At 39.9% G+C, this 24,738-nt stretch overlaps 1 protein-coding gene and 1 long non-coding RNA gene across 7 annotated transcripts in view; one reads left to right on the top strand and one right to left on the bottom strand.

The window, feature by feature from the left end:
- Positions 1-24,738, bottom strand: part of adgrb1a (adhesion G protein-coupled receptor B1a) — a 72,924-nt gene that overhangs the window by 19,447 nt on the left and 28,739 nt on the right. For 3 of the 6 annotated variants that reach the window (XM_049731863.2, XM_049731866.2, XM_049731868.2), the window contains exons 3-19: positions 23,127-23,234; positions 22,018-22,182; positions 21,580-21,744; positions 21,286-21,450; positions 21,010-21,174; positions 20,701-20,802; positions 20,514-20,620; positions 18,311-18,505; positions 17,774-17,842; positions 17,483-17,591; positions 16,822-16,965; positions 12,692-12,767; positions 10,531-10,633; positions 10,401-10,444; positions 8,125-8,251; positions 763-866; positions 36-138 (exon numbers count right to left, since the gene is read on the bottom strand). In XM_049731863.2, coding sequence (XP_049587820.1) covers positions 36-138; positions 763-866; positions 8,125-8,251; positions 10,401-10,444; positions 10,531-10,633; positions 12,692-12,767; positions 16,822-16,965; positions 17,483-17,591; positions 17,774-17,842; positions 18,311-18,505; positions 20,514-20,620; positions 20,701-20,802; positions 21,010-21,174; positions 21,286-21,450; positions 21,580-21,744; positions 22,018-22,182; positions 23,127-23,234 — 2,051 coding nt within the window. The remainder of the gene's footprint in view (positions 1-35; positions 139-762; positions 867-8,124; positions 8,252-10,400; positions 10,445-10,530; positions 10,634-12,691; positions 12,768-16,821; positions 16,966-17,482; positions 17,592-17,773; positions 17,843-18,310; positions 18,506-20,513; positions 20,621-20,700; positions 20,803-21,009; positions 21,175-21,285; positions 21,451-21,579; positions 21,745-22,017; positions 22,183-23,126; positions 23,235-24,738) is intronic. The other 3 variants (XM_049731864.2, XM_049731865.2, XM_049731867.2) reach the window with 3 other exon arrangements.
- On the top strand, positions 14,234-22,426 carry LOC137840619 (uncharacterized). Its single transcript, XR_011087390.1, has 2 exons — positions 14,234-14,558; positions 21,033-22,426. It is a non-coding gene; the product is annotated as an uncharacterized lncRNA (long non-coding RNA).

Here is a 24,738-nt window from a genome sequence, read left to right as displayed (position 1 = left end):
TTGATTTCAAGTTCAAAACAAACATTGGGACTTACCTTATTTCTTGTTTGGGTCTGTCCGATGAGAATTAGAGCGTTGGAGGAAATGATTGAGAGGCAAAAGTTGATAAGTATGACGGATCGTTCAGACCGAATATATCTGCAGGAAAATGAGAGGAAACGTTGAAAATACAACGAATACAATCCTGCTTCACATATTCATTCAAAATTGTTTTCCAGGTCACTGTTTTGTGTATGTAGTAAAAGTTTCCTTTGCAAATCTGTAGTATAATTTGTTTTATATGTGCACCACAAAAAAAAAAAAAAAGACGATTTGTGTTTGGTTGATTGGTTATTTCAGTTTTTTGTTTTTCAGCAATACATTTTACACGGTTGAAAAATATGTGTATTAGCTTTCTAAATGGTGCCACATTTCATTTGACCAATGAGCAGCAGAAATGAATACTCGTGTGAGTACCCAGAATAAAACCCTGTCAAATCTCTGACAATGATAAACTGCTTCCTTTGCTGCTATGGTTTTGTTTGGCGTTACAGATTGGATGACTGAAGTTTGAAGAAACAACATATTGGCAGTTAACAATTTATTCAGTAAACAATCACAAGCCGCAGAAGCACATTGAAGACCCAGTGACAAGTACAAGTCTGGCATTTCCTCCTCATACTGGTCACACATTGCTTTGAGATGTGATTTAAAATATAACAAAGTTTTGGCATGTTAGGTCAAGTTCCCCTTTATTGATATCAATGCAACATATTTTCTCACCTCCACACTGACACGTAGATGATGATGAGTAGCAACAATGTTAGAGAAGACACTCCACAACCTACAATTAGCGTCACAGATGGGAGCTGTGTCTTATCCATGTTCTGAAAAAAGAAAGAGAACACAGAAAACTAGTGTTATTACTTAAAGTAAAGGAACTAATCTCAAACTGGAGCTCATAGACCACAAAGACCGTGTGCCCAAAAAGTAGTGCTAACACAAGGATGAAATGTTTAAAAAATATAAAAATAAACATATGCCAGTTGCATTACAGCAATACATTGTGAATTTGTAGCTGGAACTATTATATCAGACAATTATAATTGTAGAGCGACAAGTGTGTGTGTATGTGTGTCTTTTGTACGATGTGCAGCATGGTTGGTCTCCATAGACAGCAGGGTGAACACCTACTCTCCCCTTTGCCTGCAAGGATTTTTAATAGTTTCCTACTGCATCCTCAAAGGTACAGGTTTGAAGTTTGCAAAATAGCATCTCAATTGTCCACAGCATTAGTGGCAAACAGTTTTGTGGAAATATTAAAGAAATGCCAAATTGTTTCAAATGAAGACATAGCGTGTAATACTGTGTGTCGGGCCCAGATTACAGCTGTGTATTTGTCCTGTAATTTGTTTGCGTCGGGCAGTGGTGCACATGTTTAGGTGACATGGGTGATGGCTTTCATTTCCAGCGATGGTGTGGATTGTTAGTCAAACAAACAACAGTGACAGGTGTCGCAATGCAGAGATGACCATAGCACTTAATTCCCATGCTCATTAAACTCAAGATGCTTATTTTTGCTCAACTATATACCATATATTTATATTCGCTCTACACAGCCACGGACCGCTATACCCACACATTCCCTTATTTGCCTCTCACAGATCGTGTGAACACTCCAACTGGAAATGGTTAATTAATATTGAATATTAGGACGGACTCAAACGGTTTCATTGGTCCACTGTGACAGAAATTTCCATGGTCAGGTGTGAGGAGACTATGAGTAAACATGTTGCAAGTCAGATTTTTTAACCCTAAACCCTATCCAGCCTATTCCAGGACATCAACCCTTAGCTTTTGCAAGAGATAATTGGCTGAGTTTATTGCCTGTCTTGTCTGCTAGTTTGATGTGTGTGTTGGGGCCAAGTTAATTAAATCCCTCTGATTAATCTGCACTGCAGTCACTTCCTTCTCTAAAAGTAAATGGGGGAGAAAAACATTATGAGTGCAGTGAAATGGAAACATGTCTGTTGAGAGAGTTTTCACTTGCTTTCTTGATAGAGGTCTTGCATTGCATGAAAATCAGTTATTTTTCGTCACTACACAGATTATATGAATACACAATGAACCTTGCTTTGGTCCCAAAGCTGCAACATTCACGAATAGTGGACAGCCCTAATAAAAATGTCTATCATGCAAATATTAACAGTTTTTTCTTGTCGCATAGTAATTTTAAAACTTTCATGGCGGCACTCAAAAATGTTTGTGAATGTCTGGGAAACGTCTTTGAATAAGAATGTGCTGCTGCTTAACTTCGGCTGCAGAGCAGTTGCAGTTGTGGGTAGTCTTGATACTTCACATGTTTAAATGAAAAATATAATATTTATTGGTCTACACTCAATACCCTGCCCCCATCCGTGTTATTTTAGAAGTGCAGCAATATAGAACTACATGAGTTATTTATTTTCTATTTGCCCTTTTCATATGGAGTGCTCCAGTGTTGTTTGCTTTTGGGGCACATCATCAGAAGAGAGGCACCTTGTTTAGCTCTGCACTCCACAAGATTTTCACTTGGCAGTAAAGGGGGTTGCGATTCCTCCCTATTCAACTCATGTTTGGGCTCATAACATGCACGCACAAGTATCAATGAACTGTATTCTCCATAATTGTGATACAGCATTTAAGTACTGTCCATCCATCCAGCCATTTCATTATCAACAAATATTCCAAATGCACGTGAGGATACCGTTTTATTTGAACATTGTGTTCATTATTGATGATCCATGGCAAGGACATAAGTCCATTAACCCCAACGAACAGGAATCAAAGTGGGGTGCTTTCAGTAGACCTGCTTGTCACCTCTAATCGGAGGCAACTACTGAGTGAAAGAGAATCCAAGATGAGGGACCACACAGCATGGCTCTGATCCCTATGATGATACTAATTCTGAGCAGTGTTTTCCCTCGCCTGGACATGGGTCACCAAGAGCCCCTTCGGCTTGGTGCCTGTAGATTTAAGTTCTCCATGGTGGACGAGAGGGAAGCCTTTCTATACCTCGGGTGAGGGGACGGGTTCTGACCGTTGTTCGTGCCTATGGTCCGACTAGGAGCTCCGAGTATACATCTATTTTAGAATCCCTGGAGGGCATGATGTAGTGTGCTCCTACTTCTGCTGGGGGACTTTGGTGGTCAATGACAGTGAAACCTGGAAGGGTGTGATCAGAAAGAATACTGAAAGAATGAAAGTTTCCTCTGCAGGGTGTCCAGGCTCTGCTTTTGAGGAGCTTGCTTGAGGAAGATATTTTTCTGCTCCTCCGCATTGAGAGGAGCGAGATTAGATGGCTCAGGAATCTGGTTAGGGTGACTTTTGGACATCCCACCCAGAGGAATCAGGAACGACCCAGGATATGCTGGAGAGACTTTGGATTCATCTCATTCCTTTAATTACAAATTCCTAGGTCCTTATATTAAGTAACCTCCCACACAGAACAAAATATGAACGTTATCAAATTAAATAACCATGTGTCTTACTTAGGAGACTAGCTAACTATGTCTGTCACACATACAACTCAACAACATCCAAAAGTTTCGCCACAATTTTTTCTCTCTCCACAATTGTCAGCTTGCCACCCTATTTTGCTTCCTAATCGATTTTCAGTGCCATGAAAGCACTCTTCTTACAAAAATTTTTGCATCGTTTATTTAGGGTTTCCCTCAGAAAACATACGAGACCCGGTGGTAGAGAAGCCAGCCGGCTTCATAATAGCGTCTGCTGATCACGCCCTAATAACTCCTTGGGCCACCCTCAGCACGTTATATAACTGACAATGAGTCTTTCAAATCTCTGACAAAATATTTTAGTCTATTCTGCCTTGCAGTATTGCTTTAATTCAGCAGCACTGGAGAATTTTTCAACTATAAATAGCATTTTAAGGTCATGTCACAGCATTTTAATCAAATACAAGTCCAGAATTTGACAAGGCTACTCTAAAACCATCCATCCATTTTCTCTACCGTTTGTCCCCACGGGTGTCGCAGGCAAGCTGGAGCCTATCCTAGTTGACTTCGGGAAGTAGGCGGGGGACACCCTGAATAGTTGCCAGCCCATCACAGGACACACAAAGCCAACAGCTTCATTCTCCAGGCTGTTAGGATCCTGAACTCTCTTCCCCCTTCTGCGTAACGTCCTGTACTTTTGCGCTATATTCTGACTGTCTGCTGTATGCACACTTGCTCCATTTTTGCTCCTCTTATTTATTGTGTTATTTGTTTATTTATTATTTATTCATCACTCTTATTCATTGTTTGTGCCTTCTTGTTTTTATTTTTGTGTTGTTTACTTGTTTGTATATTGTGTACTATGTCTTGTCACCGTGGGATAGTGGGAACGTAATTTCGATTTCTTTGTGTGTCTTGGCATGTGAAGAAATTGACAATAAAGCAGACTTTGACTTTGACAAAGACGAACAACCATTCACACTCACAATCACACCTACGGGCAATGGTCAATCTGCCCACCATGTATGTTTTTGGAACATAGGAGGAAATGGGAGTACCTGGAAGACACCCACACAGGCATGGGGAGAACATAGAACAGGAAGGCCAGAGCCGAACTCAAACCCACCACCTCTGTGCACTGTGAGGCGGACGTACAGTTCATCACCGTGTCGCCACTCTAAAACCGTATTCATTCATTCGTTCATTCCTTCCTTCTTTCATTCATTCATTCATTCATGGAAATGTTGAGTTTTCTGTTGTGTTTTGGATTGTTGTACTGCTGCAGAACCCAAGTTAGCTTCAGATTGAGGTCACAAATTGTTTGCCTTAGGCCTCAAATGACGACCTATGCCCTTGGGCTGAGCCAGTGACTTCGGAGGAAAATATGCACTACATTTTAAGCAAAGAGCTGTGGAACCTAAATTTAGCACAGATTAAACATTCAAGTTATTTAAACAGATGTGTTACTCCATCTTCTGATTAAATCTGTGATCGGTTATAGTTTTTTCACAACTATTGTTACCAACCCCCCCCCCCCAAAAAACATATTCCAAATTACCAAAAAGATCCAAATCAATACATCAACTATTGAACACGCCCACACGCACACACACACGCGCACGCGCACACGCACACACACACACATTTCTCGTTGTACTAAGCCAAGACTCCAAAGCTCTTCCCTTAAAATGCTGTGCATGTTTTCTTTCACTCTCCTTTTTTAATCTAAAATGCCTGCAGCAAATTTGGGCTGAGCAAAAAGGCATGAGAAATAACAGCAAGAGAGTAATAGGTTATGTATGCTGTAAAGAAGGGAAGTGGAAATGTAATGCGGCATCAGAGGGGAAAATGACTGAGGGGTACAAAAGAAGATCGAAAGTAGAAGTGAAAAAAGGAGTGAAGGTGTTTATTATTCTGGGGCCGTAGGAGGCTAGTTACAGACAGACTGGCTGGGCCATTTAGAAACTAGTAAGAAATTCACAGCAGATCATTGGCATGGGGCCCATGGATATATAAAAAAAAATAGATTGCACAGAGGCCATCAACAGCAGAGGGAAGAGGGGGAGTTTGCCTACCCATCATATTTGACCAGAGCAGCGAGTTTACAAAGTTGAACGCAATCGACAGTAAAGGAATGACTGCATTAAAAAGTGCAGATAAAAGAAAATCACAATACCAATTTAATCCAGGGTTAATTTGTTCTTTCATTCGATTTTCTACATCAGAAGGAAGAAATTGCACACTACCAATACTACACTGAAATGTTCCACTGGCCAGTAACCAAACAGAACAGTACAACAGTGGTACTAATAAGTACTAATATTCCAGTATACCTCTGACAATGAACAATAAACAGGGTAAAACAAAAATACTGTACCAAATTATACTGCTTGGTGGCAGTTCAGACAGAGCCGTGAAGAAAATGGAGATAAAATACATATTTACACTGCCCTCAATAATTATTGGCACCCATGGTAAAGATGTATTCTTTAGGTTTTAATAAATTCAATTTTGTCTAAATATAAGAACAAAACCTTTAAAGAAAAAAAAGTCAAACCATTAATTCAAACATATTTATCCAGTAAGAAAAAAAATCTCACATTAAGCAATAATTCTTTTACATCACATCGTGTTCCAGAATTATTAGCACCCCTAATGTTAATACATTGCCCAACTCTCCTTTCACAAACCTGCAAGTACGTTGGAACGTATTTCCAAATATTCAAACATACTTGCAAGTCCGTTCAATTCTATTTGTTGGTACACATTTCTTTACTTGACATTTGCTATAGGAAGCATGCTGTTAGATTTGCACCACAATTACAAGCATGTAATGAGGAATTTTGAGCACAAAAGCGTGTTTTGACTGCAGCAAAATTGCTGAGTACTCATCTGCCGCATGCCCATACAAAGAATCTGCTTGCACAGTCGCACACACATGCACACGCATGGCAAACCAAAGTGTGCCTTTGTTCAAATTAATGACCAGTCACCTCAGTGCATCGCCTTCAATAAGATTGTATTGTGCAAACCAGATTAAACACCTCTGGATGAATGCATGGTGCAGAAGTAAAGGACACCCATGTCTTGGACTTGCTAGCTCAGAAATTTAGCCGGCTCAGACGCTTGGCATCGCCATGAAGTCACAGGTACAAACAATAACGTCTCTAATGGCAATAATGAGCCGAAATAAAGTAGACATAAAGGTTGGTCAAGTGTAACACAGGCACTTCAAGAGAGTATTAGTTCGCTACACTTAGCACTGTATGAACAAAGAATCAAGGTTAATGCAACTATCAAAGATGCAGCATCTTCTGCAAGTAAGCATACGTATGTGGCACTCCTTGAACTGGAACATGGATGTAAACAGCACTGCATGACAATATGCACATAAAACTGGCACATTCATGGACAAGAAAAAAGTTTTACTACCAGATATTTTGAACAATATTTTTCCTTTGGAAAGTTGTGTTTTTATTGTAATTCACGTAATTATTACTTATTGGAATAAGACCTCATTAACAAAACTGTGGAACAATTTGCTCAACACAAATTCCTACAACAATATTTAATAATAATGTACCATGCTACCAGAAAGAGGCTTATATGAACACATTTTAAGAATCACTAGTTTACACCATAGCTACTTGGCACTATCATATAGCATCAACTACACTTGATGCATTTTGTATTGTATTTTCAAGCAAAATAAAATCATAATTACCTTTATTCATGCAGAAAATACAACCTGCAATTGACAGGGGGGGGGGGGGATCCTACATTGCCCTTACATTATTAATTCATTGTGCTTAAATTTAGACTATAGTCATGATTTAAAAGGATGGCCATTCTAACACATGAGAGCATATAGTCAAATGTTGCTGCTCTATTCATTTGGCCTTCTACTTGAGTTGTATTGGCCGAGGTCTAAAGCCTTCCTCCTTCTTTATGGGAACCCATGCTGTTACCAGGGTAACCAGAGAACAGGAAGCTTTTAAAGCAATTACACTCTAATACTAACTAATAGCAATATGTAAAGACTGTCCACAGAAAAATAATGATTTCTGGGACGCTGTTTCCCTATGATGACACAATTCTGCTTGGCTGTGTCCGACTGCAGCCACATTGTGAAGGAACTGTTGTTTCAAGATTTAGTTATACATTAAATTAATTGTCTTAGCACTTAATCTTATATAATTCTGCGCAGGGGATCATACATTCATAAAAATGGACCATATATGGAGCAAAACATGTACAGTGCAAATTAGATTAAAATATGTATAAATATAACCAGTGGTCAACATGTACTGCAAATCCTACATCACGCACCAACACCCCCCCCCCCCCCCCCCCCCCCCCCGACCCAAACACAAGCGCATTCTTATGTTGATGACGTAAATAATAGCTACTTAAGGTCAGCAAGCTGGTTAATTCTTTCTTTTTACGCAGCATGCTTTGGTTTGGCGAGGCAGAGAGATAGTGACAAAGATGGGGAGAGGGGGAGGATCTGTTGATAATGTAATGACAATGACGCCCTGGGTTTAAAAAAAAAAAAAAAAAAAAAAGGCTGGTGCGTGGACATTACACCGCACTAAGACAGTCTCCGCGACTCGTTCTTTGGACGAAATCAAGGCAGGTTCACACTTACCATTTCGGGATGAAGTCGTGCTAAAATGGCGAAGGTGGACAGTCTGTCACACAGGCATTTGGTTCTGTGTGAATCGACGAGAACGGTTTTGCAGCCCCTTGCAGACCAGGATCCCAGCAGAGAGGAGCTACATCGATACGCACACACAAAAAAAGGCGATGCAGTAAAATTAGAGATGGCAAAAAGCAAAGAAAGCAGTCAGAAGCCCACAGATATACACCCGCATCCTAATCCACTTTATCTCCGTTATTTGCCATCTAAGGCGCAGCAAGAAACGTGAATGCGGTGATATGGAAGCTCTGAGGCGGCGCGCTGCAGGTTTCTGCGCGGACACGTTTATTTCCAAAAGAGAAACATAAAACGAAAACAAAATGCAAACAAACAAAGACATTGCCCTCTATCAAATAATAAAAATAATAGTTTGCAAACACCTATAATGGAATTATACATCATGTGAAAATATAGGCTATTGTGTTTTGGAAATATTCGTTTTCCCTTTGTTGTTTTAAGTCAAGGGTCACACTTTCATTTCAACATCTTCACTTCAAGTAGCTTAAATGGATCTCTATTTAAGTCATTTTCAATAATATCTTCTTTTTTTTTTTAATATTTGACCAGTTTTTACTCATCTGATTTGTCAGTTTGTTTTGTAGCTTTTGCAGTATATAATATGAGGTGCTCATAGACTTATTTAGGTTGACAACCATAATGGCCCTCCGAAAGAAGCTATGACTACAATGCGGCCCGCAAAAAAAAAACAAGTTTGACACCCCTGATGTACGGTATAATTTTGTGCAAATCAATGTGCACAGAAGAATACATTTCATATGAATTGTGGGGATAAAGATCTTACCACTACATTTTACCATTACATTTTGGTGAGATTCAAAATCAGTGACATAATTCATAAATCCCAAAGCTTGTAATTGGGCAAAAACCTCTGTTCCTTGAAGTCAATTTGCTGTGCTATGCAGGATCAGAAACTGTAAAATCACACTGTATTTCATTTTCATGTTAGTTTCACACTTTTGCACATCTTCCAGCAAATTAAATTTAACAAGGGAAATACTGTAGGCCTACCAGATGCTTGTCTCTGCAAAAACCTCCTCCTTGTAATTTGCTGTGCTAATAGCGGGTCCAGATGGATAAATTGTTAACATTTGTGATGCTAATATGTTGGTAATTTATCTAATCCAGATAAAAACATCTAGCAACATAATTATTGTAGTAAGTGAGTGAGTAACTGAGGACTTCTGTTCAATCTCTCCCCAATGAACCTAATGTTCTAGGAGGAAACGGTCATGACAACAAAAGGAACTTCTGTGAGGATAAGTTATTTTTAGTTATATTTACCTCACTGAGGTATTTCTTCTATGATTCAGGTGATTTGATACACCTTATTGTGATTTTTGTGGATGAAATATGATAACATCCAATATACAGTCCGCAGAGCTCAGAGCCAGCCTGTTTGCACCGCCATCAAATTCATCCAAATCACTTTAAACTACCTGCATCTATATAAATGTGGTTCCAGGAGGCATTAGGTTTAGTCTAATTTCAACCACCAAATTAGCAGGTGCGCCAGGCGTGTCAGAGGAAACACTCTTGGTACACCGCATGTCCCAGCATGGGGCAGAAAGATGTACCAAATTCCCAAAGAAGAGCATCAAGGCTTGCATCAGCACAAAATTCAGGATACAACAGTTTTTCCGCAAGATATAAATATTGAGCCCAAAGTCTGCACTAACCATTAATGTCTTAATCGGTAGTAAAAGAAACATCTGCGAAAATGTGAATATTTACTTGGTAGCGCTAAGTAAAAGTCTTAACATTTTGAGTTAGGGGCCACTATGCTACAAGAGAAAACAAGGTAGTCTAGAGCCCTGCAATGCTACCTCAGAATGGTTGAAATCATTTTAACTAAAGCTGGGTTAATATTTTGGCTGTTCCGATTTAAATCATTCTGACAGATCTTTGGTCATCTCTTAAAAGAGACGTAAAAGATTCAGGTCCTCCTTCTTTAACTGACTGTTTGGCTAAAGAGTTGACTTGCAGGCAGGGGTATTTTAATTTGGCAATGTGTCCAGATGGATCCGCAACATTACTTGACAAAGTGAAACTAGAACACTTGGTGATGAAGTGCTGCCTCTCCAGAATACAATGGAGTCTTTATGAGCGAATGCAAAACAAACATATTCAGATTATCCTGACTGTACAAGCACAATAAAGTATATAGGCTAAAAGCTAGTTTGAATAAATATTAAAACTTATCTTACCTCTCATTCTCATCCCAGGATATACATGTCTGGTTGATGGTGCCCTGTTAAATGCAACAGTTGTGAAATTGATATAAGAAGGCATTGACTGCTGTGTTGGCTTGCTCTGAAACACTGATTTGTCACTCACGTTGAACAAGTGAGAGAATTCAACTGTAACTGGAGCAGAAAGGGAAGCAGGAGTGGGTTTTATGGTGACTGATACAATCTTGGAGTTGAGTACTGTGCCATTTCTACAGGGAGAAAAGAGGAAGAAAAGAAAAAGGAATGTCACTGTGGCAATCACATCAATTTACAAAATACTCTAGATTTGTTGCACTGATGGCACAGTGGGCCTTATTTTTGTTTCCAGTGCAAGTCTGCCATTTAGTGTGGTCGCAAGTACAAGCCAGAGGTTGTTTTTCTTTCATTTGGTATTTTACTAGGCTTTACAGTTACACTTGGGACATTGGTCATTGTGAGAGGAAACGAAGAATTTTACCAGGCAATTGTGGCGGCATCCCTTGCATTAAAATCAGGATGGACGAAGCACATGCTGACTTGACATTGTAGAAACAGAAATAGACACGCTAGAGGTCTGTGCACAACATTGGCATGCAAACTGCAAGAGCTCGCCTTGCAGAGGATGGAGTCGGCTGTACATTTAATAATTATTTAATAATGATTGTATATAAATGAAGATAATTCCAGTCAGACAAAAAATTATCTCTTGGACTTTGAATGTCTGTTGAAAATTTAAATTAAGAATTCAAAGGTATCGTGAGGAAACCATGAGGTCAGAAAAACAAACTACTCTGCAACATTATAGTTTTGCATGTTCATTGATGCTTAGCAGAATTTGAGGGCGCCAACCATTTGTGCACCAAGCCAAATTAAAAAAAAAAAAAAAAAAAAAACACTGCAGGCAAAACACTGTATGCTCCATTACATTTCTCACGGTTGTCGTTTGTGTGGAACTGACCTCAATAATATTGAGCTTTTAGAGTTTGCCCCTCTCATGTCGCTAAATTAGCTAACCAAAATACGAACCACTGTACTCCATATAATACTGTGCTGCTAACCACAACAAACAAACACAATTATTTTTTATTGTATAAGACAATTTAATACAGCTCTTAGTATGCTTGTATATGAGTTTATGTTCCAAGTAAAGCAATCCAATTTCTTGATTTTTTTTTTTTTTGTTCCTAACATGTGAAGCGTGGCAGATTGTTTCCCAAGAGTTTCATAGCATTTCATGCCATTTTATTGTCCAGCCTCCTCCCCATTTGTGATTCCTATTTTTCATAGGATCTATCAATCATGAGGAAAGAGACAATCACAAGGAAATGAATTGCTAATGGGGGTTGTATGCCGAACGATTCCGAACGGCCAAACGCGTTGAAATCTTGCTCCCCTTTTTGATTCCTCACATCATCAGTGTATGCTTAAAGCACAATCACCCTTTCACCAGTCCAAAACACAATCAGTCACTTTAATCTTTCATGTCATCTAGTCTCTTGCCTCAAACTCATCTCATTTAGCTCGAGGGGCAAATCAAATGCAAAAAATGAAAAAAGATAAGAATGAAATGAAATGGCAGTGTGAAGAGGAGCTGAGCGAGATGAAAGCAGTTCAAAGACTGCAAACAAACATGGGAGGACTGATGAGATTCAAGGTTTAATTTTCACAATTCTGTATGCTTCTACAAGATCACAATACGCTCTACAACTACAAAGTACTTCAACATGACGTATGCAAACACAGTGACTTAAACTATTGGCAGATAAAGATGGAATTGTCACCGTGTGCGCTTTTACAAATCAGACATCAATGGAACTGCTGCACATATATGAAATATATTGTCTTAAAATATCTATTTAATCATTAAAAAAAGAAGACTGACAACATAAATGACTGTCAACTGACTATTGCATTGTTGCACTATATTGTAAAATCTCAGCTGATGTGGGGGTATGTGCTGGTGGAGATAAAGCACTGCAAAAGTGCACGTCATTGACTATTTATTACTTTGATAAAATTTGATGTTTCATTTTTGTGTTTTTCAGCAAAAGTGTAATTAGTAACCCTTTCAAACTTGGTTAAAAGGTAGATGGACCTCGATCGTGGATTTGGGCTACGAGTACGGCCTATACTAGACAGACGAGCGAAGAAATTAGTGATGGCATAACTGTAAAATGGTGTCACATTTGAATACTGCCCAACATAGTGGGAAAACTACAAAATGTAATCTATTTTAAAATAATGACTCCAACACAACTTTGACGTAGACTTTCATTCAGTGGTCTTACCTCTGCAAATTCAGAACACTTCCCAAGTTTCTGTACAGAATAATACCTGTTACAAACGTCGAGGAGTCATCTGAATCTGAGAAACAGAGAGAAAAGGAAAGAAAAAAAAATCAGTCAGGGTCACAATTTAGAATCTCAATATTACAGTCATTGTTTGACCCCATGGCCTTTATTTAAGGAAAATGGAGGTCATCCATGCCGCTTCAATCTCCTCCAGCTCTAGAATGGAGGTGGCCTACACTAGTCAACTATAAATGTTGCCTACTTGCTTTTGATAGAATCCCTTGGGACACATTCTTATGTTGTATCTTATGTTACCAAGATCACTTTGAATATATTCCGAAAGTCAAAAATGATTCCAAAACTCAAAATAAAGCTGAAAAATTCACAGGCTGAAATGTTGAGCTCAGTGGCCCAGTAGTAGAGTGTCCGCCCTGAGACTGGAAGGTTGTGGGTTCAAACCCCGGCCGGGTCATACCAAAGACTATAAAAATGGGACCCATTGCCTCCCTGCTTGGCACTCAGCATTAAGGGTTGGAATTGGGGGGTTAGATCACCAAATGATTCCCGAGCGCGGCACCGCTGCTGCTCACTGCTCCCCTCTCCCCCAGGGGATGGATCAAAATCACATGGGGATGGGTTAAATGCAGAGGACAAATTTCACCACACCCAGATGTGTGTGTGACGATGATCATTGGGACTTTGGGACTTTAACTTTGATAATAGCAGGCCGCCACAGTTTTTATATACCTTCAGCGCAAAACACTGGAAATCACAATGTTCATGATGCAGGTGTTTTGATTGTCATAAAAACTTTGTCAAGATCAGCAGCATAAATTGAGTACATCTTGTTCATTTCAAAGCCACTGTGTTGGTGTTTATAAAGACAAAAGGTTGAGAACTGTGTCCATGACTAATGATAGAAGATGTTACTTTATACATGAGCTCAGCTCAGCCATGTCTCATCGGGTAGATAATAAACATCATCACTCTATCCCTGGATATGAATTATGAAACGTCTCACTGGTCTATGTTTATCATATTGGGTAGTGACTTGACTTTTTCTAAAGGAGAGTAATGATTCTCCAGTTTTTCTGGTTCCAAAACACCTATTTTACAACCACCCACCAAAAACATCACAAAAAGTATTTACATTGAAATAATGACCTTGTCTCAGTTTAGCCACAAAATTACTCAGGGTAGGGCGGCTCGGTGAGGCACTGGTAGCACGTCCGCCTAACAATTGGGAGGGTGCGGGTTCGATTTCCCCCTCCGGCCCTCCCTGTGTGAAGTTTGAATGTTCTCCCCGGGCCCGCGTGGGTTTTTTCCGGGCACTCCAGTTTCCTCCCAAAAACATGCTTGGTAGGCCGATTGGCCACTCCAAATTGTCCCTAGGTGTGAGTGCGAGTGCAAATGGTTGTTTGTCTCTGTGTGCCCTGCGATTGGCTGGCAACCGGTTCAGGGTGTCTCCCGCCTACTGCCCGTTGACAAAACCAAGACACTTGTTTAACTGAGGATTTTGTGAACTTTCTAACCCTGACAGACAGACAGACAGACAGACAGACAGACAGACAGACAGACAGACAGACAGACAGACAGACAGACAGACAGACAGACAGACAGACAGACAGACAGAAGGGAAGGCTCAAATGTGGCACAGGTACAGAGACCTCAGGCAAGAAGAACACTTATTTCCCGCTGATGTTTCAAGGGTGAAAAACAACTCCCATCTGCTGAGCCATCTGAAAACATCCAGCTCCTCTCCACTACGACGCTACATGGCAGCTTCATGGTATGCCAAGCTGCAGGCGGAGAATGTAGCTCCGAGGCAACAGCTGAGCTTTCGTGGGCATCCGGGGTGAACCGAGTGAGTCGTACATTTTGTGTGTAAAGGAGATTATGTATTATGTTTCCTATTCATCTAAATTTAGTCCGGCGTATCTGAAACGCATATAAACCAGATTGTCCGTGTCCAAAGAAAAACTTGCCTGGAGGTAACATGAATCGGTGACTCAAATAATTTCTTCAAAATGAGGTTGGTTTGTTTGAGTAGTTCTCTGCATGCTTAATTTTTAGTTTGACTTTGTTGCGCTGTAAAATGCACAATATTTCCATAAATCGGGGTTGTCTAATAGAATGCGAAAAATAGTCACACTGTAGGAGCAGTCAGTGAAGATCAGCTTCATTTAGGAACTGGCCACATTGGACTTCATGACAAGCTGTGACTCAGCCTGCCTGATCTTGGCTTTTACACTCACTTCACTTCTTGTTTTTATTTATTTAATTTTGTCGGGTATGTCATATTCTGGTTTATCAAGACCAGTTGGTGGGGAAAGAAAGGCCTTACAATTTGAAACTTTATGTGGACTAAAAATCAGGAGACAGAATACAAGGCAACTGCTTTGTACAAACATCACAAAGACAAACATGCCCCACACCACCAAGGTCATTCAGACCACCTTATTTGTTAATACCAACACACAAGCCACTAAAAGCCTAACAGGTCTGTGATTAAAAACATCCGGCTCCAGCCAGAAGGCGCAACCTCAGCTCTGTTGGATAGTTTCAGGCATATAGGCTGGGATATTTTCAAGACAGCTGCCTCCCAGGGTGAGCACAAGAATATCAGTGAAGGCTGAAGCAGTTACCTCCATGGCACAGATGCCACTGTCAGCAGCAAGATGGACCTATGTGGATGAATTCCTCTCTCCACTTTCATCCCCGCCAGCTATAACCATCAATCTGTGTGACCACACAGATGATTTTAAACAGGGTCAACTCCAGGAAGCAGAGCACCCAGACAACGTTGTACGACAAGTGCTAAAACTTTGTGCTGACAAGCTGGCCGATGTCCGAACATTTTTAGCATCTCACTCAGTCTGGCCATTGTCCCCAGATGCTCCCAAACATAATCCCATTAGCAGTTAACCAGTTGTGGTCTGTCTGGAAATACTAGCGAATTTAAATTTGTAACGTCATCGCCATACGAGTCACACTGAGTCATGAAGTGATGAAAAATCCATAGATAAGTCACACTGGACTATAAACCACAGGGTTTAAAATTTGTGCAAAAAGGAGCGGCTTATAGTCCGAAAAATACGACAATTCATTTTCATACAGTATTTCTATTATTACAAGCAAGTTGCTACTTCATGGAAATTGTGACGGTGCACATGCAACAGTAAACACTGGATTTCTTTCCTCACTGCCAGGTATAAGGGTATGTGATCTTCAATTTATTTTCATTAATCTTTGAGAAGCAGGCTTCCGGTCCGTCCTCTGAGTACATTGACAATTTCTGTTGGGTTTTTTTTTTGAGCTAGAGTTTATAAATACAATCTATTTGACTTGCCTTTATTTCAAATTTGACCTTCATTAAAAACTGAGGTAGTATAGTGATAGAAATTTTGAGAAGCACTGGACTAGAGGCATTTAAATACAAAGAGGTCATTGCCATAAATTTTACAGACACAGATGTGTGTTCATGAACTCACTGCTTCGAGCTACAACTCCTCGTTACAAACGTCCCTGAGCTGCCTCTGTCACTGTCTTCTGTTAATGCACCTGTTTTCCGGTCACAGCAGACTTGTGACTGCAGGGAATGTCGTAAGATATTGAAATTCGCTTCTCTCAGGAGGAGGTGGCATTGCGGTCACACACGCACACTGTTCTGTTTGTGTGAGACTCATTGCACAGTGCATTGCTGTCTTGGCAGGAGAAATTGATCATCCAACGTCAATGTTACATTTTCTAAGCGGCGTAATTTGGCCAGCCAAGCCTGGTGCTTGTCGTGTCTGTTTATTATTGTTACATTGTTTTTAAACAGGGGGGAAAACTGCAGGGGACAGACCTCTTAACAAGTGTATGTTTTTTGTGTCATGCCTGGAAACTAAGCCTATGGTTATCGATATTGATACAGCTTACTTTTCACGATGCTTTTGTTTCTCACTTAACTGACCTATTTCTTTCTTTTTTGTCTTTCATTTTTCCCCCTGTGGAAGCCCGTAAGCTTTCTGAGGTGCAGCCAATAACAAAATTATTATATTTGCAGTAATTATCTTAGTAGAACTGTACCTCCATTACTAATCAAGTAATCAATTAGCTGGTGTAGTGTGTGTGCAGCACTCAACCTGGCTTGCCTGTTAGAAGGATGTGTTTAGGGATGATGACTCTATCTTCTGTGTTGCGGGCCCAATCCACCATGCCCCTCCAGCCTTTCATTGGGAAGCTGATGTCTGCGTTACTCAGCATTGGACGCTTGTGGATGCTTAAAACTGTAACAAAGATGACAACCTTAACACATAACCTTGGAATTCCCTGGATTAAGATGTTCAGTTTGAAACAACAGACCAATAAAGAATGTATGAATTGGGATGTTGGAAAGCTGCAAACAATGGTTTGTTCTGTCTGTCTGGCAGTGAGTGTAAAATGTTTCTGCAGATAACAGCATAGCAGTAGTGAATGTACTATTTGCTAAGGGGATGCTGTGTACTTCGAAAAATAAATCATAGTATGCCGCTTGGTTACTCAAGTCTTTCCGAACTCTGGCCGCTCCATGCGGATTACAGTGTTAGGGATTCTGTTAAGTAAACGCTCCACCAAGCATATCGTGGGTTGCACTGCTCCAGAGGTGGTGGCTGAGTATGATGCGCTGACTTGTATGTTGTAAGGGGTATTAATAAGTTTGAGCGTAACTATCTAATCTATTTGCAACAAGTATAGGCCAACAGCCAAGCCCAAAATTAGTCAGAACCAGAATGACAATGAAAATAAATAACTGTCAAGGCTTACCTATGTTATCAGTGACTTCGTACATGTCTTGAAAGTCTTTCATTCTCAGACCAATGACATCCACAAAGTCCTCAATCAGGCGGAAAAGTTCTTTGACGTTTGGGCCCAGCTGTGAGACAATGTAAAATACAATAAAATGGTTATTATATTACAAATAAAATGTTCAATTGAACTGTTTATACTTATGACCTCCTAACGGAAATTCAACTTACACCTCGATATGTAAAACACACATCAAGTGACATTTTTTTTCTAGTGTACTCTATACAATATCAAAAAGATAACGTTTACCAGTTGCACTTCTTCCCATCGGACTCGATTTTCTTCCATTAGTAGATTACTGACTGACTGGACAAAGTTCTGAAACAGAAAAATGTTTCAGAATTTTTGAAAATATTTGACAAATCGGTCATTGATCACTTTAAAAATGTTAGAAGTTAATATGTTTGACACAGGTCCAGATTGATATTCGATTTAAAAGCAAATATACGTATGTATAGTAAAACATAATAAGATGTCAGTTTTAGATAAATCAGGCTGAAGCAAACTGTTATTAAGATCTTTTCGATCACTTTGGCCCTCAACCTGGCCTTGATGTTAGCCCACTCATTAAAATTTGATTGTTCTAGATAGATAGATACGTTATTGATCACTCGGGGTAAATTCATATTAATGTGTATTTACAATTTGAGAAACCCAGTTACGGTTAGTGTTTAGCTGAAGTTGATTTTGACAAAATCATGTTGAATGGAGCTGTATTGAATGTATTCTTTGTAACATGTAAGTGAAGAAAAGCTAAAACAAAACAAAACATTAAAAAATAATCACCCTCATGTCAGCACTGCTGGGACTGTAGTATGCCCTTCTGAAGATCTCGGTCATGTTCTTCAGCACATCCAGGATGGCCTGCAAATCACCACTGTAGCTGGTGCCATCACTGGAAGTCACCCTCAATTTTGTCATCACTTCAGAGACTCCGTCACCCATAAGGCCTCGTTGTGCTTTGGATAAATGATCTCGAGTCTGACAAAAAGACACTTTTTGTTAAAAGTATATAAACAAAATGTAATTATTACTCCCAGATTATTATTTTATTTTCATACAAGTAAACTTAAAATGTGTAGTTGATTCGCCAAACTTAACTTTGTTGCTTTGAAATTTTTATTTCACCCAATTTTTTTTTTAAACGTGCTTAGTGTCACAGCTTAGATTCAGGGGAGCACCCTAGCTGTTCTCCATCTATACTGATCACTTTTATTTTGCAAAAGAAAAAAATAGATACAGAGAATGTTTTGTCCCATTATAACGCAGGCCTTTTGTTTTAAAACTCCTATTGGATGAATATAGTCTGACCATATTAAAAGAGGGTTAGTTTAGTCAGTTAGCTAGACGAAGGCCAAATTTCAATTGAATATAATCAGTACTATACTGTAGGTGTAACACAGTTGCAATCTGGGTGTGTATAATGTGTGTGTGTGTGTGTGTGTGGGGGGGGGGGGGGGGGGACGCTTTTAAGAAGTGGGTACTCAGCAAACAGGTAAATCAATGAGACAGCGAATATGACATCACATATTGTCACCCTTATTAGCCTTGCCATGACACCATTATAAAAATGTCCACTCAGCAAAAAAATAAATAAAAACTGGCAGCCCCATGGCCATACTGGGTGACACTTTGTGTCTTAAAGTGTATAAATAGTCATGTTTGCCTAAGGAAATTTGTTTCTTTCTGTGGAGATTTCCAACTCATTGTACTCAACCTCACCAGACTCCTGATTCTGAGTCAAGCCTTAAGAGCCAGCTGAATAAACTTGTGCAGTTTTTCCTAGCCTATTTTGCTTCGACTCACAAGTCTTAGAAAAGGTTCTCGACCAGAGCATGTGCCAAAACCCTGACTTGGGTCCCTGCCTGCCCAAACTCTGCACTCCCCCATCAAATCAGCGAGCAGCCAAAGAGGCTATAGTCCACTTCCAACAATGGACCAGCAGAGCTGATTACACATACTTAATTAGGTCCAAGGCCTCAAAAACTTAATTACCCATACTTGATTGCCCATTGGTGTTAATGTAAGTGTAGCTTGTTTTTTTTGTACTTTATGTGTCGGAGACCAATATACTGCCTCTTGCCCGCATTACCTCAGATAGCCTCCAATTACCCATGAGTCCAATGGCGACAATTGATCAGCGGGAATAACAAATGCATAACACAGTTGAATCAAGAGTTTCACTGTGGGAGGGCAAACATGTAATATTTATTATTATTTTTAATGATAATTATTTTTTTACACTGTGCATTTACAAAAATATGTCAAAGTGATGGAAGGAAACATGATAAGTGAAATGAGATTTATGAGCAGCAGGCAGTGTTTATGCCAGAACATACAGTAGTGCCAAATCTCAGTTTTATATCATACCCAAAAAACCTGAGATTATATTCCTGGCTGCTAAAACAATCACAAATACACAAACACAAATAAAACAAAAATGTTGATACTGAAAAAAACATGGCTATTTTTCACAATCAACCATTGTAATGATGGTGATTCTTACAATCCCATAATGTGGTGGATTGAGAGTGTAAAATATTTTATATTTTCTAAAAGGAAACACAGTACGTATGTACTTGTACTGAAATGTAATCGAAAAATACTTTGATTTTAAATAAGACTCAGTGGTGTAATTTTTATGACAAGGATAAATGTTTTAGGTTTATAGGCTCAGTAGGAATGTTTGCCTCTCAATTCTAAGCTCGTGGCCTTGCATGGCAGCAGCCTCCCATTGGTATATGAATGTGTGTCTGAATAGGTGAATATGAGGCATTGTAAAGCGCTTTGGGTACCATGTGGTGTGGATGAAGCGCTATATAGTATAAGTGCAGTTTATTTACCATAAATTAAATTAAAGTATAATTAAAATTTGACTTACTCACAGGAGCGTATGGACATAATTTGTAGGCACAGCTGTTTGCGCATAATGGGAACTCTTATAGCTTCAGCTGTTTTCAAAAATATACAATGCAAATATGAAACTCACCAAAGTTTGTATGCTGCGATAGTCATTGGAAATACACTTCATATAGGTTGGGTTCTCCCAGTATGCAATACCCTCCTCGTCAAGGATGCATCGACGCAAAATCAACCCTGTAATTAGGCAGAAGTAACTATTGTTTTAGAATGCCATCATGTATTTGGAAATATGTGTCTCGCCGGCTAACGCTAACCCATCGCGTTGGGAGGACATCGTACTGCTGCTGTATCGCCAGCAGGAGTCATCTTCCAAACAACGTTGGAGTAGTTGTCCTCGATGCATATTTCATGTGGCTCTAATGACACCAAAATATGAATCAAGTTGTTGATAGAAAAGCATCACAAAAACATAAACATTACCAGTGAAAAGTTTAGATACTAATGAATGATACAGTTTTGAAACATTTGACAGTTTCTTTAACATAGGGTTAAATATTTCAGGTTTTCACATTTCTCAAATGTTATCCAACTGCAAAAGTATCATGCAGATAGATTTTACTTACCCGGGCATCTTTTTTCATTGCAGTGTCGAACCTCTTCTCGTTCTCCAGGGCAAGACTGCCCTCCAAAAAAGGGCCCATAACAAATTCTGTTTCTCTGCTGGCTACCCCCACCACAAGTCTTGGAGCACCCTGACCACAAAGACCATGGCTGCCACCTGCCATCGACTGAAAGGATATTTGCAATGTTAAAACCTTTGCAAGAAAAAAAATGGAACACACACACAGGAGTACAACATATAAGGACATGCATGGTCTTAATCGTGGTTTCTCCCCTACCAGGACATTCCCCAAGGAAGCAGTCAACGGTTTCCAGCCACTCTCCTCTGCATTCAGAACCTCCAAATGAGGGACCGTTACACTCTCTTGTCCGTTGCATGGTCCCATTAGCACAGGAAGATGAGCAGGAACTCCAACTTGACCACTCATTCCACACTCCATCCACTGAGAATTGACATTTGCAAATCATAAAAATATTTTGCAAAATGTGTTTCAGTAAGCTTTGGTGGCACTGAGCCACATAGTTTACTTCATAACCATTCTCGGATATTTTAGAAGTATTGTGTTTCTCACCTGGACAAAGAGCTATATTACAGAATTTAGTCTGTTTTTCTGGACCCTCACAGGGATCTCCTCCAAACTGGGGAGGGGTGCACGTTCGTGTTCGGGATCTTAAACCTCTGCCACATGTTGATGAACATAAACTCCATGGTGACCATTCATCCCATACGCCGGCCACTGAAAATAGAGGAGCTACAGTATGATTTACATACAACAACACCCACATTAATATGATCAAATACATTGTAACTTTTTCCATGGTCATAAATTGTGATCCAATGTTTGTTATTGAAGGATTTTTTCTGTCGCTTAAGGCCCCAAACTATCTACATTGAGGGCATATAGTCTTCTGAGTAACAATCTGGGTATACTCGAATGACCAGAAAGCATCAAGGAGAGGGCTTGGCGAGTGCAGGGAGTTAGCTAGACGGACAGGGAAAGGGAACTTACCTGGACAAATAGCAGGATTGCAAGTTCTCTGCTCTTGCAGTGGCCCACTACATTGGGTACTGTACGAGGAGAAGACACAGAAACGAGTGCGACTCTGCCAGCCCTCCCCACATGTAGCAGAACACACACTCCATGCTGACCACTCCTCACCTGAGGTTGAGTCTACTGAGGAGGAAGGGCGGGGAAGAATGGGGAAGTAGAAAAAAGAGGAGGAGGAAAGGAGAGGGCCATAACTAATTAGCATGCAGGATCTAGTCTCTGAAGGGCGTGTGTGATGAAGGGTGGTTTCTTGTACAAAACAGCAGCCCCCTGTAACGTGCAAATTTTCCTGAGCGACATATCAGAATGTCCAATTCTGTTGCAAACCTCACAGTGACCCCTTTCAAAACAATAAACTGCAAACTGCTAAGAGTGTCGAGTATAGTATGTTAATAGGGATCAACCAATCATTTGCATTCCAATGTGTACAGGTGTGAGAATGTGGCTGAAACTGTTTATGCTTTGCATTTATAATTTATTGGGAAATTAGCTCCTCTGGCTTAGGATATGCAAGTCAACATCAGTGGCTATGGCTGCACAGACAGTGCTGAAGACGGAGGAAGAATCTTGATATTCACAGGTAGAGAGCAGGGAGATGAGAGAGGAATTGATTAAATTAATTATTTTTCCTTTTACCCTCGCTACTAGAGTGCACTTGGCCACGTGTTTCAATGAGAAAATACATAAAGCATAAACATATTTTTTACAACATGATGGCTGGCCTAAAAAGTGTGTCTTTTTCCTCCTTAGGCGAAGTTATATATGTATATATACACACAAACACACACACAAGAACAGGCAGTTATCAACAGCAAAGTGCGAGAGCAACATGGTCTGATTTAGACTGCCGTATTCTGAGTTTATCATACTCACTAGGAAATTCAACTCACACCCCAATGTATATTATGTGTAGTGCAAAACACATACAGTACATAGTTCCGAATCGCACACATTGAGGCATGCAAGAATATATTCAGAGTGAAAAGCATGCACAAAGATTGATGCACTTCTTGGGACGGGGTGGTGGGGATAATGTTTTGCTCCAAGACACCCCAAATTAAAGTTCTTACCTGTCTGAGGGTTTTGCGGTCCATTGTTGGGCTTCTGTCCATCATCAAGCTGCTTACGATTGTCCACTGAACGAAGTGACTGACTGCGAGAAATACGCAGGTCTTTACCTAAGAAGGTAGGACAAGAGAAAGAGAGGAAGCAGGGGTTAGAAATCATCAAGGCAGTTTGATTCTATTCTTTTTATTTATTCTATTATTAACATGACATGTTGCTGTAGTAATTTAACTTTCATTCTGTTTTCCAGTCACCCAACATTATCAGGGAAAGTGTCAAAAGTCGAAAAACAATTGAGGACTTTAAATGTTGGGTTATATATATACATCACAAAGTCACAATTTACAGGATATTCTATTTAAAAATACATACGTATATCTTTATACTGCTGCGATAAGCTGGCAATAAGTGCATGCTGTACCCCGCCTACTGCCCGAAGTCAGCTGGGAAAGACTCCAGCACGCCCGCGACCCTTGTTCAGAAAATGGATGGATATCTTTAGACCATGCTAACATGCCTGGGTTAATTACCTGGGACAACATCTGACATCTGTTGTTATATTTGTTGTTCAATATAGCATAGCATGATGTTTTTATGATTTCTACTGTATTATTTAATTTCTTGACATCCATCTTCTGCTACCATTTAGAGCAGTGCTATGAGTGAACCGATTATTTCATGTTACAGCTCAAATTTTAACCAGCTTTGAAATCAATAATCTGCCACCAAATTGCTGCCTCCACCAACGGACACACATATTCACGTCCACTTACACGCACACACGCACACACACAGACACACACACACGACAGAGGCCTTCTGTACATTTGCTCGACATTTATTGATTTTGGAGTGTGTTTTGATGTCTATGCATGAGCTACCGGGAAAGAGAAAAGACTAAAATGACAAGAGTGTGGAGTGAGAAAATACTTGGAAATAAAATGCTGACAGAATAGGGGTGGTTAGTTCACATAAAGCTCTATGGTTGAATGGAGGATAAGGCAAGTGCTGACACCCAGAGGACAGAAGCAGTCAACTGCATGTTGGAGATAACAGGCAGTGAAAGGAAGAGCGGGTGGGGGAGGAGAAGAGAGGGGAAGCAGGGACAGACAGAAGAAAAAAAAATAATAGGACAGATAAGATGAGGGGAGTGAATTGAAGTACAAGTGGGGGTAGCACAAAAAAAATTGTTCAACCGCATTCACATTTTCATTTATGTGGTTGCAACCAGTGCATTTCAATTAATTTTATTTCACTGGACAAAACTTAGGGACCTTGGTTAGAGTGTCCGCACAAGCCCTCTTGTGTGAAGACTGCTTATTTCCCCCCACTTGTTTAGGTACTTCTGATCTCGCACACAATTAATGAATGTATACAAGGTAGGTCTTTTGAAGATTCTAAATTGTTCATAATAATTCTCAATGTAAGTATGAATGGCTGTCCGCCTATACAACCTGTTCCCTGCAATTAAGTGCCTGTCAAAGTACCTTGCCGGTTACCTAAGTCAACAGCAAAAGGCTCTTGCTCACCCTGACCCTAATCAGGAAAAGTAATTTGAAAAAAAATGAATAGATGTATCAATGAAAGGAAATTTGGTTTTCACTGTGTTGCATATGT

Source organism: Syngnathus scovelli, chromosome 9, assembly GCF_024217435.2.
Source record: "Syngnathus scovelli strain Florida chromosome 9, RoL_Ssco_1.2, whole genome shotgun sequence".
Classification (NCBI taxonomy): domain Eukaryota; kingdom Metazoa; phylum Chordata; class Actinopteri; order Syngnathiformes; family Syngnathidae; genus Syngnathus; species Syngnathus scovelli.
This window is presented reverse-complemented; position numbering and strand designations above follow the sequence as displayed.